Source organism: Ursus americanus, chromosome 33 (genome assembly GCF_024610735.1).
Source record: "Ursus americanus isolate L20-20 chromosome 33, mUrsAme1.1.p, whole genome shotgun sequence".
Taxonomy (NCBI): Eukaryota; Metazoa; Chordata; class Mammalia; order Carnivora; family Ursidae; genus Ursus; species Ursus americanus.
This window is the reverse complement of record NC_142159.1, coordinates 14917569-14937359: the sequence shown is the minus strand read 5'-3', so window position 1 is coordinate 14937359 and position 19791 is coordinate 14917569. Positions and strand designations below refer to the sequence as shown.

Here is a 19791-nt window from a genome sequence, read left to right as displayed (position 1 = left end):
GCTCCCAGGGGCACAGAGGATGCTGGACAGGAAGGGCTGGCTTCCAGAAGAGGCTGGCCTGGCACAGGGATCTGCCACGAGTGACTGAGACATGCTTCCCCACTCTTCCCTGGCTGGTTCTAGTCATCCCTCAGGGCCCGGCTCAGCCATCACCTCCTCCAAGAAGACCACCTGAACTGCCCTTCTCCCTCAAGCCTGGCTGGGTTAGAGACCCCCTCCTCTGGATCCCCCAGCCCCCGGGCTCCCCCCATCAGAGCACCTTCCTCCCTGCACTGCACAGATCCTTCCCGGTTACACACGAGCTGTAGGATATCATGGTGAAAACCATGGCTTCTGAGGTCAGCCACACCGCAGGCACTGACCTCACCTCTCCGAGCTTCTGTTTCCTCCTCGGTCAAATGAGGATATTAATTACATTGACCACCCTGGGGAGCTGGAGGGAATAAATGGCATCATGCTTGCATGCACCATCTCCCCAAGCACTTAGATGCGGCACCTGGCACAGAGCAAGTGCTAGAGAATCGGGAGCTGGTGCCCCCTTTCTCTCCTGCTGCACCCACTGTGGACCTGATGAGGACAGCCATCCTGGAACTCATTCACCCCTGCATCCCCGGAGCCAGGGGAGTGCTTGGCACGTGGTTGGTGCCTAAGAAGTGATGGCTGAACAAATTCATATCAGATGGGTGTGAGCATACATACACGACTGTTGTCTGACCACCCACTATATACTATGCAAATATATACATATACATATAATATGTATAATGTTTTGTTTTTGTTTTTTAAAGATTTATTTATTTATTTGAGAGAGAGAGAGGGAGAGAGAGAGGAGGGGAGAGAGAGGGAAAGCACACAGGGAGAGGCAAAGGGAGAAGCAAACTCCCCGCTGCGCAAGGACCCCGATGTGGGACTCGATCCCAGGACCCTGGGATCATGACCTGAGCCGAAGGCCGACGCTTCACCGACTGAGCCACCCCGGCGCCCCTGTATAATGTTTCATACACGTTAAATATCACGTTCATGAGTTCACGTAGCAGTTATACATACAAGATGACAGGACTGTGCACGAGTCATATGCATGCACGGGCACGCACAGGTGCACACGCGCGGTGCCTGGAACAGAGCCTGGCACGTGCTAGACGCAGACCAGTCTGTATCATACGCTCACGGTACACACAGACGGGTGTGTGCACACTCACTACATACACAGACTAGCGTGCACACACACACTTTCTTGAACCCCTACTATCTACAAGGTTTTTTCGGCATTAAATCTTATAATGAATCACGAATTTAGGTGTGAATTATAAATGCCAAGTTAATGAGTTACAAATGTTTAAATGCGTACAAGTGCCGAGGACAGACCCTGGGCCATAGGAGGCGCCATATAACGTGAGCTCTTACTACAGGAGAGCCAGCGTAGTGTAAAAAAAAGCTTAGCTGTGGAGTCAAGTTGCCATTCACAGCTCTGTGACCTCGGGCGACGTACTTAACCACCGAGGGTGAGCCTCGGTGTCCTCCTGTGTAAAATGGGGGTAATAGTGGTGCCCGCCCCAGAGGGTTCCTGTAAGGATTAAGTTCAGAAATGTAAAGTACTTATAACAGTGCCGGGGGCATACTAGGGGCTGCCTGGTTGAGCTGTAATTATCGTCTCTGGTCTTTACAACACACCCGAGGGGTGGATTTGGTTTTATTACCTCTCATCTGAGAGAGGCATTTATTCCTTTAACAAATCTATATTGAGGGCCTACTATGTGGTTGGTGGTGTTCTCAGGGCAGAGGGTCTGGCCGTGAACTCCACAAATGACCATTCCTGTCCCCACGGAGATCACTTTCTAGTGGGAAGAGAAAGGGAACCAATGAGCAAGAAATATACGGACTCTGGGGAAAGAACAGGGGCTGGGGAGAGGGCGTGTTGGGGTAGGGGTAGGTTGCTACATTCCCAGGGTGGCCAGGCAAGGACTCGCCTCAAAGGGGATCCTTGAAGGAAGACAGTGAGCCATGGAGAAGAATCTCGAGAAGAGTATTCTGGACAGAGGGTACAGCAGCTTCAAAGTCCCTGAGGCAGAAGTGGGTTCAGAGAGGTGACCAATGACAGGGTGCAGCTGGTAGAGCAGGGAGTGGTACTGGCTGGGCCTGACTTCAAGGCCCGTCCTCTTGCCACTTCACTCGGTCAGGCCCACAGGTGCACAAGCCCCCCTGAGCAAGGACCCTCTTCCTCTGTGGCTTAGGCTAAGCAAGCCCTGGGATGTCCGGATGGGGCAGAAGGGGACTTCTACACTGAGAGAGGGTGCTTGTGATGGCAGGGCTGCCTGCTCAGAGACACAGGGACGGTGCTGGGCTGGGCTCCTGGGTGCCTGGTGGGTGGGGCTCTGTGGCTGGAGCGTGGAGGCCGTGAGCTGGGCCACAGAGGCCCCTTGTGAGCAGGCACAGAGGCCCATTGAGAGTCCCCCACCCCAGCCCCTGGCCTCAGCCCCATGGCCCAGCGCGGGCGAGGAGGCCGGGCCTCTGCCCAGGAATGCGCCCGCTCCCGGGGGAGGGGGCCGGGGCTCCACAAAGCCCTTTTCTCCGAGGCCCTGGGAAGGGCTCGGACCCTCCAGCCTGACCCGACCCCTGCCTCCTCCCAGACCAGGGGTAGGTCAGGGCGAGCACCCTCTCTCTTCCACCCTGAACTGCCTCCCTATGGCCAGTGGCTGAGGGTTGGGGCAGAAGGTAAAGCCCTGTCTGTTCCAGGAACCAGCACCTGGAGCTGAGGGTACTGCTACTGAGTGAAGCTGCCTGGGGTGCGTGTGCTTTCTGGGTGCCTACCCTGGCCAGCCCTCTCCCTCCTGGCCCTCATCTGACCCCATTCAGACAGCTCACTTGGAGCCAGAGGCTGGAGGGGCAGAAGGCCGGGAGCTGCCTGCACCCAGGTGGGGGTGGGGAATACCCACGTGACCACCCCCTGCCCCGAAAGAGACTATCCCACCAACTCCCTGCTCAGCAGAACTCCTCTGCCACACACCCAGGCCCCTGAACCCCAGCCCCGAGGGCCCCTGGGTCCCTTGGGTGGGCCCAGCATCAGCAAGTCCTGAGGTGGGTACAAGATGCCTGCAGCCTCTAGGACCCTTTTCCCCAAGGGGCTGCTGTACTCATCTCTGTCCAAGCAGCGCCTGGGGTCGGGGAAGACCAGGGGCTCCGCCCACTGTGTTTAGAGCCGGATGCCCAGATGGGGCCTGGCTAGGTCCTGGGCAGGGGCCAGCCGGCCCCCCAGACCCAAAAAGAAAGAGCCTCGGAGCCTTGTGTGTGACAAAATAGAGGCTGGAGAGGAAGGGGAAAGGGAGAAAGGACAAGGTAGGGAGAGGGAGGAGAGGGAATGGGGAGGGAGGCAGACGGAGCCCCCCAGGCTGCCTGGCCTCGCTGGCAGGAGACTCCTCACCAGCCACAGGAGAGCGGCCCAGGGCCTGCAGAGTAGAGCCGCAGAGATAACGGCCGGGAGGGACAGCAAGGGAGGTAGAGGGGACCAGGGGGAGAGATGGAGATGTGAAGAGACAGAAACAGACAGACAGACAGGAGGAAATGACAGAGACACAGAGAGAAAGTGGGGAAGAAGGAGAGCAAGGTTCGAGACACAGGAGAAGGGAGAGGGAGAAAGAGACGGAGAAAGACAGAGAAGGAGACAGAAGGATGACGCACAGATGAGACAAAGAGGAGAGAGACAGCCCAAGGCAGGAGACCGAGATGGGTGTCAGAGCAGCCAGACAGGTTAGAGATGGAAAGAAACCAGGTGAGGGGAGGTGGAGGGGGGTCCCAGAGACAGGGAGTCAGAGCCAGGGGCTGTCTGCCAGGTTAGGGTAACGGCACACAAAAGACAAGGGTGGTGGGACAGGGCTGGGGCAGAGGCTGCGGGAGCCACAGCCCTGTCTGAGGGGCAGGTGGCACCATCTCAGGGGCTAGGCTCCAGGGTGTGGGGCTGGGCCAGAGCCCAGGCAAGGGGCATGGCCGGCGTGGCCCCAACTCGGTCAGGATGGGCCTTGCTTCCCAGCACGGGGAGGGCACTGGCCTCGGGCAAGGCTGAAGTGAGCATACGGAGCCCCTGGGAATGAGACACACGCTCGCTGCCTCCAGGCCTCGGACTCAGCCCAGCTGCCTGAACCTGACCCAAGGGCAGCGGGCCGGTGCCAGGTCGGGCCTGGAGGGTCTGAGGCCCTGTGTCTTCCCACGGATAGGCCCCACTCACAAGTACAGGCCTCTGCCTGGCTAGCAGGCCCTGCCCAGCTGCTGCTCCCCATTCCCCACCCCTGCCCCCACCTCTGACCCCTCCTGCCCTCACAGCTGCATCTCACAGGGGAGGTGGGCTGGCAAGGACTCCTCAGAGAGGGCAGAGCTGCCGCGGTGGACAGTCCCAGGGGAGGGGCCGCAGACGTTTCCAAATGGACAGTAGGGACAGGCCCAGGGCCACAGCTGACAGGCCCAGCCTAGCAAGAGGCAGCTCCCAGGCATCCTGCAGCCCCGGAAAGACCTACATGTGGAAAAGCTTCAGGCAGGATCTGAGTCCCAACGGCTGGAAGGTCACAGTCAGGACCAGGACACCTAGGTGCCAACCTTCCTGTCTGCACTTGCCCAGGTAGGACACCACCCTCTGGCATGCGGATGCCCCCAATGCACCAGTCAAAGGGAGGTGACCCCATCCCTGGAGAGGCGCACACCCACCACTGTGGGAGACACTGGAGGCAGTGCGGCTGCCCAGTGGTCCGCCTGAGCCGAGCTCCACCCTTGGCCCTGACCACAGAGTGCTCAGCGCTGGCTTCCAGAGAAAGCAGCAGGAACCATACGAAGCTGCTGGGCTTTGTCACCCGGTAGTTCCTTCTCGGCCCAGAGTCCTGGGGTGAGAAGAAGCAGGGACTCTGAGGCCCAGTGCTGGCCTGGCCCCGGCTCCACCGTGCGCTGAGTGCTGGCAGCGCGAGCAGCTGATGAAGGCCTGATTCTCTTCCCTCCACAAAGCCCAGCCCTCTTTCCCACCCCAGGAACCCTTGGCTTCCCAGCAGGTGACCTGAACTAAAGGCGGGGTCCTTCCCGGGTCCAGGGTGAGGCTATTCCACCCTTTGCCGGCTCAGTTGGCCTGCCCAAATGCCCTATGCCAAACAGCACCTCCACCTGGCCACCCCTGCCCGGGGTCCCCAGCTCTGCACCCCCAAGAAGGGATCTAGGGAAGAACTCCACAGTGGAGCCATCCTGGGAGATGTGAATTTTGCTTTGACTGCTGAGGGTCTGGCTTTCAGTACCTATTATAACTGGGCATTTCCTGCCTGTGGCCCTAAGCCTTGTCCCTGGGGCACAGACAACCACAGAGCCCGGCCAACCCCTACCCCTCAGGGACCTGCCAATCAGGCCACACATCTGTCACTCGGCAAGTATGAAGCCACCCACAAGGCAGGCCCACGGAGCCCTTGAGGCCCTCAGCCCCTGAGATGGGACCTCTGCGGTGGGGAAGACCTGCTCTGGGGCTTCTGCAGGGGGGCAGGAGGGGGGGGGCCTATGCCCTCCGCAACTCACCCATCTGAAAGTCTCCGCTGCCCAGGTCCCCGCTCCCCAGGCCATCTGCAAGCAGGAGAGAGACGTATCAGGACCAGGTATTTGTTGAGTACCTACTGGGTGTCGGGCAAGGTTCGGGGCACCTGGCATGTAGTGGGCCAGGTCATAAAAGCTGAGAACTGTTGTCTCTCTCCATGCCTAGGGAGGCTGGCCGGTAAAAGTCCGCTCAGAAGCCTCCATCAGAGAGGGCACGGACCAAGGCCGCACACTCTGGGGACTTGACTGTCTGCCCATGCTGGTGGGAGGGGCCCGGGCACACTGGTCACCAGGTGAGGCCGGGAAGGGGTGCAGTAAGGGGCGGTGACTGTCCTCTACTGTGCCTTGTCTGCCACCTCCCCGTCGGTCCTCATCATCCCGTGCTGTGGGGTGCAGCCACCATCCCAGGGTCACAGGGTCACACAGGTTGTAAGCGGAGGATCTGGGGGTCACTGGGACCAGGGCTTAGGATGCCCATCCCTTGAGGCGCCCCCTTGGGCCAGCTTCCTGGGTCCTCTTTAAGGACCCGTGGGAAGAACCCTGCCTCCACCCCCTTACCTCTTCCACTCCCCACCACCAGAACCCTCTGCTCACCTCCAGAGGCCTCGTCAGCCAGCAAGTCCTCGTCATCAGAGAGGTCCGAGTACCTCCAGCCAGCCCGGCCCGCCGTGACGGTCTCTGCATCCTCAGGCAGAGACAAGCCATCATACGCCTGCAGCCCGTGGGTCACCTGAGGGAGATCACACAGCCGACGGTCACATTCTTCAGCCCCCGCCAAGCCCAGGACCCCTCCCCTCACTTCAAGGGGGACCCAGAGTCCCACCCCAAAGCTCTGGAGTGGTTAAGTCAGATGTGGTTTGGCTAAGAGAGTCAGGCTGGGGCTGAACCACTACTTTTGACTCCGTTTCCCCAAAGCCCCCTGGAGGCCTCAGAGCACGACCCTGCAAATTCACCGAGTCTGAATGGACCCTCAAACAGACGATACAATTAAAATCACTTTGGTAAGTGATGACAGACTTGTCTTCCTTCGGAGAAGGCAAGGTCATCCAGGACATGAGGTGGTAGACAGGGGGCCACGGGCAGGTAAAGGGGAACCTGGGCCAGCAAAGATGGGGGCCACGGGCAGGAAGGGTGGCCAGGGTCAGGATGGGTCGGGGACAGAGACGGAAATCAGGGCTGAGTCCATGGAAGCTGCTGTCTCTAATGACAGTTTCCCACCAGGCCATCTTGGCGACCTCTTTCAGCCTCAGTCCTTGGCCTCCAAAGCTCCAAGCCACAGGAAACACATTCCAGCCATGTTGGACCGCTCGCTCGTGGCCACACTGACAAGCTCATCTGTGCACCCAGCGGCTGGGGTGGAGCCCAGCAGCTGGGCGGAACAGAGGCAGGACAGGCGTGGTGTCAACTCTGTGTGACCTCAGGCTGATGCTGAGTCCAGCACAAGTTCCACCTCAGGCCCCTGGGCCGCGGTGGGCCTGCCGAGACCCTGCACCCCGCCGGCCAGAGCAAAGGGGCCCCATCGACCATCGTACCTGCCTTTCTCCGCTCAGGGTAGGGGCAGTGCATGCCTCTGGCCCGTCAGACAAGATCAAGATGCTTCCAAAGGAGTTTTATCAGATAACATAGAGGAAAACACCAGCCCGGGGGAGCCCAAGGGAACCCCAGCGCCCCCAAGCACCAGCGTGCACGGATGTGCTGTGGCCCCGTAATGCACGTCCAGCCCCAGATAACCTGGCATGAGTGTCTCAGGCCCTGCCCTGGCCCCGGCCCTCTCTGGGGAGCCCAGCCCAGCCAGAAGGAAATGGTCTCGCTTTTGAAAACCAGACCCAGCCCTCACTGGCTAGACAAGGTGATGGCAGCAGGAAAGAGGCCCAAGGAAGAGAAGAAAAACAATGAGACGGCCAGTCTCTCTCCCTCCCTACACCCCCCGACTTCGCCCAGCCCATGTCCCTGCAGCCTCTGGCCTTTTCTCGCGCTAGTCCCTCCACTGGAATGCCCTTCCTCCCTTTGTTTATCTGGCTGACAAAATTCAGCTAACCTTCACCTCCTCTAACTTCTCGGTAAGAAAAAAGGAATGAATTATTGGTATTCACAGCAACACAGCTGAAGCTCGAGCCTACGTGATGAGTGAAAGACGCCAGACACAGAAGGCGACATACCGTGTGACCCCACTGATAGGCAACTCTAGGGGGAATGGTCTAACCTAGGGTGACAGAGATGTCACTAGTTGCCTGGGACCAGGGGTGGGGCAGGCTGACCGGGCAGGGACACCAGGGAATCTTCTGGAGTGACAGTTCCCTGGCTATACACGTCTCCTGATTGAACCGTACCCTTAAAATGGGTACATTTTATTGTATGTAATTTGCACCTCAAGAAACATGACTAAAAAGAAAAGTCTCAAATAAAATAAAATAAAATGAAATAAAAATAAAAAAAGAACACAGTCTTCTCTGGGAGACTTTGTCCTGACCCTTGGCCTTCACAGTTCCCTCTGTGCCCAGGCTGAGTTCTGGGCACTCCTAGGCTCACACTCTAATCACCTGTATCTCCACCGGAATGGAAGCATCCTGAAGGCAGGGACCCCATGTTTAATAACTACTTGAATGAATGAATGAATGAATGAATGAATGAATGAATGGTCAAAAATGTCATCACTTCTAATTCTAGCTGCTTCCTGAACCTGACTTGCTTTGGTACCACCTGTCCCATGCAGTCTATCTGCAGTCTCCCTTCCTAGGCTGGGAGCAACTTGGGGGCAGGGACTGGGTGCCATTTGGTCACCTTTGTGTCTACAGTGCTACCAAGACTTGTGCAAGGTCTGCATTGCCCACGACTTACTCCCTGCCATGGCCTAAAGCCCCTTCCCCTCCAATCCTGGGGCAAACCCTTCCTCCTGTTCCTTTTCCTTCCCCACCCTCTCTCTGGACCAATGCCCATCCCCCTCCTAGGTGGCTGGTAGACTTCTGGGCCATGTCCACAGGGTTTGTACCCAGGAATCAACTTTAGAACTTCTAGGAGCTGGTGAGAAATAGATTCCTGGGCCCCTTCTCATCCAGGTGGGAGGGATGGAGTGGCATGTCCACAGAGAACTCTGACTCACTGGGTAAGAACCACAAGGTCAATCACTATGAGGGGTTCTCCCTCCTTCCCTGGCTGCGGGTGGAGGGCAATGTTCCCAGTGGGTGGGAGGGGAGTTCAGAGCAGGTCCTGACTGACATAAGGGGAGTTTGAGGCTAAGACTGGCATAGGAGCATAGACACTGGGCAGAAGGGGTTAGAGGGGCAGGCTTGGATCCTTTGCACCTGGGGAGGGCTCTCCCTCTGGGTCATTGCCACACCTTCCCTCTCCCCATGCAAGCCAGGCCGTGGGGGGCTTGCATGAGACACAGAGATTCCCAGCGCCCCCCCAGACACTGCTGTCTGGAAAGGAAAAATCTCTGGTGGTGAGCAAGGTCCAGAGCTTCTCCCAGACCTGGAGTTGGGGGGGGGGGGCGGTGTCAGGACTGGACAGGAAATAGCAAAGTGAGATTCAACTTGGAAAAAATGTCAGGAACACACATCTGCAGTGAGAGGGGTGAGAGAATCCAGAGCATGTCGGGCCCGGACAGAAGACCTCCCACCCCAAGGACTCCAGGGAATGGGCCCTTCCACATGCCAGCCTGCCCTTGCTTGTAGCCCCCTCCCCAGGGCCTGAGGCTCCCGGGTCAGATCAGGGCCCGTAGAGAGGGCCAACCCAGCAAGAGCAGAGACTTCATTTGTGAAAAGCTGAAGATCAAAAGGTTCTAGCAGCTGTATTTCACATCTGGGAGGAGAGAAGGAGCCAGGCCGGAAAGAGGCTCCTGGAAAGAGCCCAAAGGAGCCTGAGACTTGACCATAGAAGGGAACTTGGATTCAGATCTGGAAAGTCTGGGGTCTACTTGGGAATAGAGAGCGCTAACATGCATTGAGCACTTACTATATACTAGGCACGCCTTTAAGGATTTTTATAAATGCTAACCCAGGTTATAGATGTTAACCGGCCCACTACAGGAATGGGGACATGGAGCAGCCAGGTCATCTGCTTGGAGATCTAGCAGGTGGCAGAGCTGGGATTTGACCTCTGGTGGTTTGGTTCCAATGTTTAAGCTTTTGCCACTGAGCCAGAACTGAATGAAGTCACTGAGAGTCACTCCACAAAACCTTTCAACCACAGTGCTGTTTCACAGTCTACAGAGCATTTCCTCAATCTCAGTGTCATTGGACCTTGACAATGACCCCTGAGGTGGCCGAGCAGGTGTGAAAGGTCGCCTTTCACAGAGGAGGGAATAGCACCTTGCTTCCCACATACCTTGCCCAGGTGAGTGGCAAGCAGAGCCAGGACAGACCCAGGACCTCTAGGTTCTGCCTCTGCTGACCAGGAAAGAGGCAGGGCTGACGCTGGGCCTCCAGGCTGGCCTTGAGGCCTAAGCAGGGGGCAGGGCCAGGATGTCCAGGGCTGGCCAGTTCCCATCCCCAACTCAACCGGCTCCCAGGATGGCCCATGGGACACCTGAGCTGCCAGTGGCCTGAGCCCATGCAATGTGTGCCCAAGCTCCCAAGGAGGGCTATGGGTGGCTCCAAGGTCAAAGGCAGAAATAGAACCCAGGTTTCCTGCCCTGCAGCCCATCTCCGGCGATGAGAAAGCCCGGCTTCCTCCCAGAGGAACCCAGTACTCAGGCAGGCGTTGGAGCCGGATGGCGGGGCCTGAGAGGAGAGGGGTCCAGAAAGCAGACCTGGGCCAGAGAGGAAGGAGCCAAGCAGAGAGGGGGATTTTCCAGACCTGGCAGGTTCCTGGTGGGGGAAGTAGAAGCAGCTGACTCATACAAGCCAAGGCCAAAGGACTGTTCTAGTGTGCTGGGAACAATTGCTTGGAGCAGGGGTGTGGGCACAGTGGCCCCCCAGTGGGGGGCGGGGAGCAGGGGGTACCCAGACAGGCGGGATACCAGACAGGCGGGGAACTTCTGGGAGACAGCTCCCTGAGGCTGGGCTGTGTCCAGGCCTTCCTGGTAGGGGTGAGGGTGCACATGAGGCTCTGGGTCCTGCCCTGTGGGAGGGCAGAGGCTGGACCCTCCTCTCCCGGCCTGGGTGAGGATGTGGGCAGATCCAAGGCTAGCCGGGAAGAAGTCAGCACGGAGGTGAAAGGTGGAGCCATTAGAGAGGGCACAGCAGGGAGAGAAGGTCGGGGCTGCAGGGGGAGGTGCCCCCTACGGATATAGGATCCGGGGCCTGGGGTTTTTAAAGATCTTAAGTGAGGATTGCGGGCCTTGCAAAGGACACGTGTGCAGACAAGAGTTCCTGGTGTTGCTAAAATCAAAGCTAGAGGAAGGCAGTGGCTCAGGGAGAAGACGACAGGAGCCGGCCGACTCCATCGAGGGCTCTCTCCGGGCCGGGCCCCCATCCTCAGCACCGCGTGGACCCCCTCCGTGAATCCTCACAACGACCGGGGCGGGGCCAGCTCGGCAGGGCCATCATCCCTCATCCGTAGTCAGGGAAATCCAAAGAGCTCTGAAAACTCCGAGTGTTTTCTTTTTTTTAAATGAGTTTATAACAAGCACATTTGGAGCCAAGTCCTGACCTGAAGGGACAGGAAGCGATTAACATCCTATTTACTCCACTCAGGGGTGAGGAGTTGTAGCGCTTGCGGCCGCAGTGTGACTGTGTTTCATCATGGGGCGCTGCCCCAGACGCCACTGAGTGTTCTCACGTGTTCTGCGTAACCTTTCTCTGGAAGGTTCTGGAAACTTCTGAATTCCAAAGCACCTCCGACTCCCAGGGTTTCAGGTGCAGTATTACTTCCATTTGGGAGAGGAGCACACGGAGGCTCACATGAAAATAATGAAATTAAAGGCGTGCCAGGCGCTCCGCTTGATGCCCTGTATACAGTAAGTGCTCAGTATGTGTTAGAATCAGTACCACGCAGTGGGCACAGAGGAGAGGTGAGAGGTGGGTATGGATAAGAGGTGATGCCCGGTAGTGCGGGGAGTGGGCTCAGGCCCAGGTCAGCCTCCAGGTCTGGGATGAAGGGAAGGGTCTGGCTCTACTGCCTAAGCTCTGGGCCAGCTAGAGGGGTGGCGCCCAGGCAGGGGGGTGACGACACAGCTTGGTGCTGAAGCTCAAGAGATCTTCTGGCTCTGAGGCGGACTCTGGGACAACAGGGGGCTTCGGGCTGCTCCAGAGACATGATTCACATACGACTTGGGCAGCCCACCCATCGCCCCCTCCCCATGGCCCAGGCCTGGGCTGAGCCCACCACGAACCACCCCCCGCCCCCCGCAGCTGGGCAGGAAGGTCTGAGCACCGCAGTCCCCAGGGTGGCTGCAGCTGCCCAGGGCAAGGCTCCAGGCATCTGGGCTGGAGTGAGCTCACCGCATCGAAATCCAGAGACTGTGCGGGGGCGGGGGAGAAGCGAGCCCCTGCCTGCCCACCTGCCTCCTGCCAGCGCAGACTCTGCCTCAGTGTCCCCTCCCCCATCCGTGGCTCCCAGATCTTCAGGGAAGGACACACACCCGGAGAAGTTCCCCCTCCCCCTCTGTTACGATACAGGCTCCCAGGTCACCTCACAACAAGAGCTCCCTGGCTCTGCGACAGCCCGGGCCCCAGATACAGGGTCAAGGTGCCCTGCCCCACCCCCAGACTGCCCAGTGCCCTGTCTATGGGCAGCAGACGGCAAAGTGGAAGGAATCTGACAGGGCAGCACTTTGTTGTGCAAACTGCCAGGGGCGGGTGAGCCCGACACAAAGGCCAAAAGGCCTTTAATCCCCTGGCAGGCTAAGAGGGGCGCCGGGCCGGAAAGGAGGTGGCCACGGCCTCCTCTGGCATGCCTCTCCTGCCCGTGCCACTCGGGAGGCCTGCCAGCTTCCCACACTCAGGCTCCCAAGGTGCAGGACCTTCGCCAGCCGGTTGGCCGGGAAGAACCAGGAGCCCCCGATTAAGAATGGCAGACGCACAGCAAGTGCTCCCAGGACACAGGTGCCGAGATAAGGTTTTCACAAGGCAAACCCACAACCCCGTAAAGCAGATACTGGTTCCTCTCCCCGCCCCCCCCCACCATCCCCAGTTCACAGATAAGAAAAGCAGCTCAGAGAAGTGAAGTCACCTATCCAAGGTCACACAGCTAATCCAGTTTGAAAGCAGGGCCCCCTCTTCTGCACTCTCTAGCTTGGAGGCCCAGCAGCCAGCAAGCCCCTGCTTCCAACTCCGAGGCCCGTGACCTGTAAAGCCTGCATTCCAGCCAGGGCCGTGTAGGGTCCGGTCGGGGCCTTCAACAGAGAAGAAGGGAGGGGGAACGTGGAGCTCTGGGGTCTCTCGTCTCAGCTCTGCCCCAAACTCACCATGTGGCCTTGGACAAGCCCCTCGACACCTTTCCCTTTCAGCGAACTGCAGCGAGCCCACTCTATGCGCTAGGCTTCCACACCAGCCATCTCTGGTGATGTGAACAGACGGGGCAGGAGGGCAGTGACGTTCACCTGTTTCGATCACTGCTGCATCTTCAAGACAGAAGACACACACTAGGTGCTCAGTTAACATCTGCCGACGCCAACAGAATGAACGAATGAACCAGCGAACCTGCCCGACAGCCCTGAGGTGAGAATTAGCCCTCCGACAGAAGAAGAAAGTGAAGTTCCGAAAGAGAAAATAAGGACTTGCTCGGGATCGCACAGCAAGAGCCACGTGCCTCAGTTTCCCATCACTAAAACGGAGGCCCCGACACCCGGTCCCAAGAGAAAAAGGGGCCTGAACTCCACGCTCCCTGAAACGGATAACACTGCCTCCAGGCCTCGGGTTTCTCGGTGGTGAAGCAGGTACAAGAACCCTGCCTGGTTCGCCTCCTGCCCCGGGGCTGCTGGGAGGGGCAGGTGGAATGAGGGGGGAGCTGCTCTGGGGAGCGCAGCCAGAGAACTCTGCCTGGCCCTTTCCCTGGTGGACCTGACACGGTCTCTGCCTTCAAGGTCCCTCTGCACGGAGCTGGGGTTGCACCCGAACGGGGCTGCCACCACTACAGCCCAAGCAGGAGCACGTTATGAGTCTCAGAGATGCGGCCAGAGGGGCAGAGGGCAGACTCTGCCGGACAACCCAGATTCCAGGCCGCCTCGACCACTTCCTAGCTGGACAGCCTCAGCTTCCTCCCTGTAAAAAAAAGGATAATCAATCCATCCTGTCCTATCAGGTTCAATTCAAGTCACTTGGACCTTTATTTCTTGAGCACCTACTATGTGCTGGGTCCTAGGGATAAAACTGGGAAGTAAAGAGACACAGAACTCTGTGTTCCTAAGGGAGAGACATACCGTTAAACCGAGTGATGAGGACACGGTGCAGGGAGAGCTGTACAGAGGAAGGACAGGGGGCTGGGAGGGCCCAGGGGAGGGTCCCCTCACTGACCGAGGCAGGTGGGAGTCTGGGGAAGGTTTCCCAGGGGAAAGGACAATTAGCTGGTTCTGAGATATGGTCTCACCTAAGTAGGGTGGAGAAGGGCAGAGTGCGTACGCCAGGCAGAAGAAAGGGCACATGCCCAGGCCCAGAGGTGGGAGCGTGCAGAGCATGGTCAAGGGACCAGCCCTGAATGGGCTTTTCCACAAACAAGCCCTTTCTTTGTCCCTTGACAAAACTGGTGTTTTGTCCCTTGACTACCTTGGTATCATGGTGCTAGTCACAGAGCCCGAGTCCCTCAGCACCCCCCGAGTCCCTGCACTCTCCTCCTGCCCCACAGACACCCCAAGAATGGGCCTCCCCTGGCGTTGACTGAGCTGCCTGCCAGCCTAGAGGGAAGCAGCAGGAAGTCACCGGCAAATGCCCCCGCCCCACCCGAGCGCCAGGTGCCGCCAAGGCGGTGGGGGGGGCGGGTGGCGAGTGGGAATGGCTTCCGCGCTGGGCCGCCCAGCAAGAAGGTCCCCAGGGCTTGAATATTATCTGCCAAGCACCGTCGGTGCCAACAGCGCCTGCGGTGTTCACGTGCCTGCCTCCTGCCTGCAGCCCGGCGTGGTTCTCAGATTCTCTGGCACCCAGGAGGCCCTGCTGCCAGGGCGCGCTGGAGTGTCTGTGGGCCTTCAAGGCCCCACCAACCTGCCTGGGCCGGCCCCTTCTCTCTGGGGTTGCTACCCATAGATTTTATGAATGAAGCCCCTAGCACAGTGCCAGGCTTACAGGAGGATGGGGGGAATGTTCCACAAAGTTTTGATGAAATGAGACACCAGTTACAACAATGACCACCTCCTGGACCTACTGGGTTAGGCCTTTCCATTACTCTTCGTTCACCGAAGGATGAGAAGAAACACCCTTATTTTGGGTAACCAGGTCCTGTGTGACCTACCTACAGACACACACCCCCTATACACACATCTCCACCCTCATCTCCATCTGTGCTCTCCCCACTCCCTGCCACACTTATCTCAATGGTTCTCAAACACACTCAACTCTCCTACCTCAGGGCCTTTGCACTTGCTGCACCTGGGACACCACCCCCAAGATGTGCCCACTCCTCCTCTTCCTCTTGTCCTTGCTCACATGTCACCTTTACAGAGACCTAGACCACATCCTAGGTCCAGAATCCATTGTCAGCTCTCTGTCACTTCACAGCATCTCACCACCTACATTCTACCCATGTTCACATGTTTATCTGTTTATCGTCTGTCACCCCCACTAACATCAGCTCCACAAAGGCAGTGACTTTGTCCATGTCCCCAGTACCTCCAATTACCTGGCACAGAGTAGCCGCTCAGTAACGCCTTTTAAGTTCATGAATGGATGGAGTTTACAAATGAAGAGACTGAGTCTCAGAAAGATGGCTTGGCCGGAGTCACAGAGCTGGAAGAGCCAAGACTGGGAGCCAGACCCCTCCCTGGTTCCCAACCAGGAACTCTGTACTGCGCGAGCCCTCCTCCTGCCATCTCTGACGGCTCAGGCTTTCCAGCCAGGGGGCCCATTTCTGAAGGGACAAGACACTGCCCCTGGTCACTGAGCAGAGACCTGCTCCCTGCCCAGACCAGCATCCCAGGGATTGGGGGGGAGGTGTCTCAGAGGCAAGCAGGGCGGTGGCTCCAGCTCAAGGGCCTTGCCCCAGGCCGCCGGGCCTCGGGCCTCGGGCCTCGGTGACTCTACTCCTGCCTGCTCCCGTGGGCATCGGCAACAGGAAAAAACAGGCTGGAACGGCTGCTCTTTGCGGCCAAGCAGGCCAGCTCCCTCTGCCCCCCAGGGCTTTTCTCATCTGCTTCCTGGAGGGGGAGGAAGGGGCCCGCAGGGCCAAGCCCATGACTGAAGACAGGCCTGGGCTGGGGGTGGGGGGGTGGGCAACAGAGCTGGAAATAAAAGGAAGGGACCCTTACTTTTGAAGTGCCCCTGTCCCCTTTCCTCATGACTAATGTCCATTCCAAGGCACAGTAACTCTGGACACGGCGGGAGGGTCCTGCAGACAAACGCATCTGGGAAAGGCTGGTTACAGTCCTCAGGGTCCTGAACACCACGACGAGGGAGGGGGCAACTATTTACTGTTTCCCAGACTTGCTTAACTTGGAACCCTTTCTTCATGCTCATGGGACTAGGGTTCCACAGGGCACATATTGGGAGCACCCACACCAAACCTACCCCTTTCCCTTGGTTAGCTGCCAAACAGCTCTCCTTCAGGGAGTGTAAAATACGGTCCACCACCACTGTCACCGCCGCCACCGCCGCCACAGGGGTTTTGAAAAGGGAGCTCTTGAAGACAGAAAGCCCCAAGGCACCATGCAATAAAGGACCGATAGAGGAAAGCCAGGGTAGGCGACAGGAAGGGTATGTTCTCTCCTCGGGGAGAAACACTGTCAGAGTCTGAGAAAAGCCAGACAGAAGCTGCCCCTTTCCTCCCTGGCCACCAGCCTGCCCTCCCAGGAGATGAGTCCTGTCGGAGGGGACACACAGAGGGTGGCCCCGTGCCTGGTCACTCCTGGTCCCCTAGGACCATGCAGAAGCTCAGAGGGTCCCTGTGCCCATGAGAGGCAGGGAGTGGAATGTTCTAAGGGGAAGTTCAGCGGCCGGCACTCTTCCAGGCAGCAGAGTGAGCCAGGAGGGACTGAGAAAGGGCTTCCAGCTCACCCCACTCTCTGGGGCAAGCCCCTTCCCCTCTCCAGGCCTCAGGTTCCCTCTGTCAAATGATGAAGTAGGCCTAGATCACTGCTTTCCAGTCTGGCCTCAGCAGAGAGTGGGTGAGGGGGTCAGGAGGACAGAGAGAACTTGGGCCCCCTCTCCCAAATACTTGCTTCAGTGAAAACAAATCCCCCCTTTTCCATTTTGTATGATGACCTTCTACATAATACATCTGGTGTTGAGCCCCTGGCTAGCTGAGAGCAAGGTCACTTAACCCCTCAGCGCCTCTGTTCCTCATCTGTAAAATGGGCATGATAGTTCATACTAATAGCATCTACCTGATGGGACTGTTGTAAGGATTAGATAAAAAGGTAAAATGCTACAAATAGCACTAGCACATGGTGAGTGTCCCATGTTTGCCGTTATTTATCAAAATACTGCAGGATTTAACCAAAATACTATTATTTCGATTGGCATGAAGGTTTCCCTGCTCAATAATAAGTTTGAAAGCTCTCAACTTGGATGAACCCAAAGCTTCCTTCTGGCTTTGACATTTTAGGACACTGACATCCTGAAACCTTAGGTTTCTAGAATTCTAGGCTATGACTTCCACCAGCAAAGGGGGCGGGGCTCGCAGAGGGGATCACAAAGTGAGAAGCAGCCTGCAGGATCGGGCTGCAGGGGACTGCCCCGCGCAGGGTCACCATCATCACCATCACCATCACCATTATACTTCCCCTGCCACCCTCTTCCAGAAAAACTGAAAGCAGCTTACAAAGATGCACCCAGAACGGCAGGAGAGGATGAACTGAACATACACAGGAGACACAAACGCAGACCGACAGTCTGGAGTGCGGTGAGGAGACAGAAAGTACGTGCCGATTTCTGGAGGTCTGGGAAAGCAACAGTTCATTTGGCTCTGAGCTTTTCAGTGGCCAATGGGAGGAAGGAAACCTGACCAGTCCCTGGACTCCGTGTCCCAATGAGGTCAAAATAAACCGGTTGCTTAGAGGAAGCACAACTATTCTGATATTGAGAGCAGGGAACGTCCCAAGGGCAAGGTTTGTCTGGCTCTCCTCTTTGACCTTGCCAGTGGGGCTGGCATCCCGTAGGGGTCCACTGCCCATGACCCCCTGAGGCTGAAGTCAGGGGCAGAGGCTACAGCCATCAAAGATCCAGGAGGCTGGAATGGCCGTCCAGAGTGTGCCCCCAGCATCCTTGGCCTGGGCAGGATTACCCAGCCCTCCCCAAACCTGAACACAGCCAATGCCCAAAATAGCCGGAGCACCAGAGGGTGCCAGGAGGCCCCGGGCAGGGGACGTGGCTAGGCCTGCCCACCATGGAGGGCCCCGTGGGCCAACGCACACACATCCCTGGCGCACAAAGGAGCACCTTCACTCAGGCACACAGCCCTCCCTGGGAGTCCCCCACCCACGGAGCTCCCCCTGCAGCCAGCACGTTGCTCACGCAGGACCAGGCAGCACTCCGCCCTTCCCACCCTTCCCACGGGCAGGCTTGCTTGCAGGAGCCAAATGGAAAAGTCTTCCCAGAAACACCACCCCTACCATATACGGAAGACCTCCTCTTGCTCCAGGATCAGCCTCCCCTCAGCATCCTCCAGGGTCCCCCAGCTGCAGGCCAAGACAATGGGGGCTATTCTGGGCTGCACAGGGGTATTTAAAGCTCTGGCTGGGCCTCTTCCCTGGGGAACAAGAGGCCTTGACCTAGGCAAGACCTTCCTGAAATTGTTGCTGCCCAGACTGTGGTAGCTGCGTCCCAACCTCTCCTGCCAGGTCTTGAGGCCCTGTGAGTGCCGCCTCCTCCAGAAAGCCCTCAGGGCTACTGCCCAAGACTCTCGGGAGAGCTGGGTCCTGGGCTCTGCTCCCCCACTGATCTCAGCCCATTTTCTCATCTGAAAACGTGGCTAATGTAGCAACGTGTGTACAAGGGCTTGGCGGCTTCTGTGGTTAAGATGAGATGTGTCTCCCCAGCCACCACGTGGGGTAGAATGTAAGCAGGGATGGGAATTTTGTTTATTTTGTCACTGCTCTTTTGCTAGCACCTGGCACACAGTAGGTACCAAACAAATATTTATTGACCGATATAAATATTTGTGGAATGTGTCCATAACCCCCCGAGAGCCAGCCACGTGCTGGGTGCACAGGTGGCTAATACTTCTTGATGACAACATTGCCAGATCTCATTTTGGGTCCTTAGAACACTCCAGGCCTTATGCTAAGTACTTAACATTGATTCTCTCATGTAATTTGCTCAACAAGCCCAAGAGGTAGGTCCTATTCTTATTTCATACGCAAGAAAATGAGCATTCCACTCCAAGTGAGTTTGCCTGGAAGGGCGACTGGCTGGCTCGGTCGTTGGAGTGTGCAACGCGGGATCTCAGGGTTGTGAGTTCGAGCCCCACGCTGGGTGTAGAGATTACTTAAATAAATATGTCTAAAAAAAAAAAAAGGAGGTTGCCTGGGGTCCTAAAACTACTAAGTGGCCAAGGTGACGGGAACCTCAACATCTCTAACATCCTGCACGACACACTTGGAAGAAGGCAGTGGGGTGGACACTGAGCTGGGAGCCAGGAGCCTAGACTGAGCCACTCAGTAGCTGTGTGATTTTGAGCAAGTCACTTGGCCTCTCTGGATCTGTTTTCTCTTCCGTAAAAATGGGGGCATTAATTTCTATCTCTTCATGTTGTTAGTAGGATCAAAGGAACTCAGGGATATGACCACGTCCCCCATATTAGCCCCAACCCCTCCCCAGGGGCAGTGACTGTGAAGGATGGTGGGAAGATGTCCTTCGGGAAGAGGGGGGTGCCCGGTGCTGGCTCTGGAACAAAGTGCAGCAGCTGCTGGCAACAGCTGGTAAGAATTCTGGGCCTGGTCCAAGCAGGGGGAGAAGGGGCGGGCTGAAGAGTCACCTCTGGCCCTCCTCTGTCACCCTTCCCTGCTGACAGCTGCTGGGGCCTCAGGGCCAAGGGCCCCACAGCAGGAGGAGGGTGGGAGCAGCCCAGCTGGGGTCATCTCAGTCCTCATGCTGCCAACTGCTCCAATCCCAGGGTCCCTGGGCCTGCAGGGCCCACTGGCCAGGCCGCAGGCCTCATTCCTGCAGCCCTTTACCCAGTTCCTGAGGAAGTCTGGGGGTAGGGGGAGGGACTGGA

The 19791-nt window shown here is 57.6% G+C and overlaps 1 protein-coding gene across 14 annotated transcripts in view; it reads right to left on the bottom strand.

Annotated features, from left to right (window-relative positions):
- HSPG2 (heparan sulfate proteoglycan 2) overlaps nt 1-19791 on the bottom strand; it is a 96976-nt gene that overhangs the window by 58037 nt on the left and 19148 nt on the right. For all 14 annotated transcript variants that reach the window (XM_087858442.1, XM_087858432.1, XM_087858434.1 and 11 more), the window contains exons 2-3: nt 6145-6280; nt 5536-5580 (exon numbers count right to left, since the gene is read on the bottom strand). In XM_087858442.1, coding sequence (XP_087714568.1) covers nt 5536-5580; nt 6145-6280 — 181 coding nt within the window. The remainder of the gene's footprint in view (nt 1-5535; nt 5581-6144; nt 6281-19791) is intronic.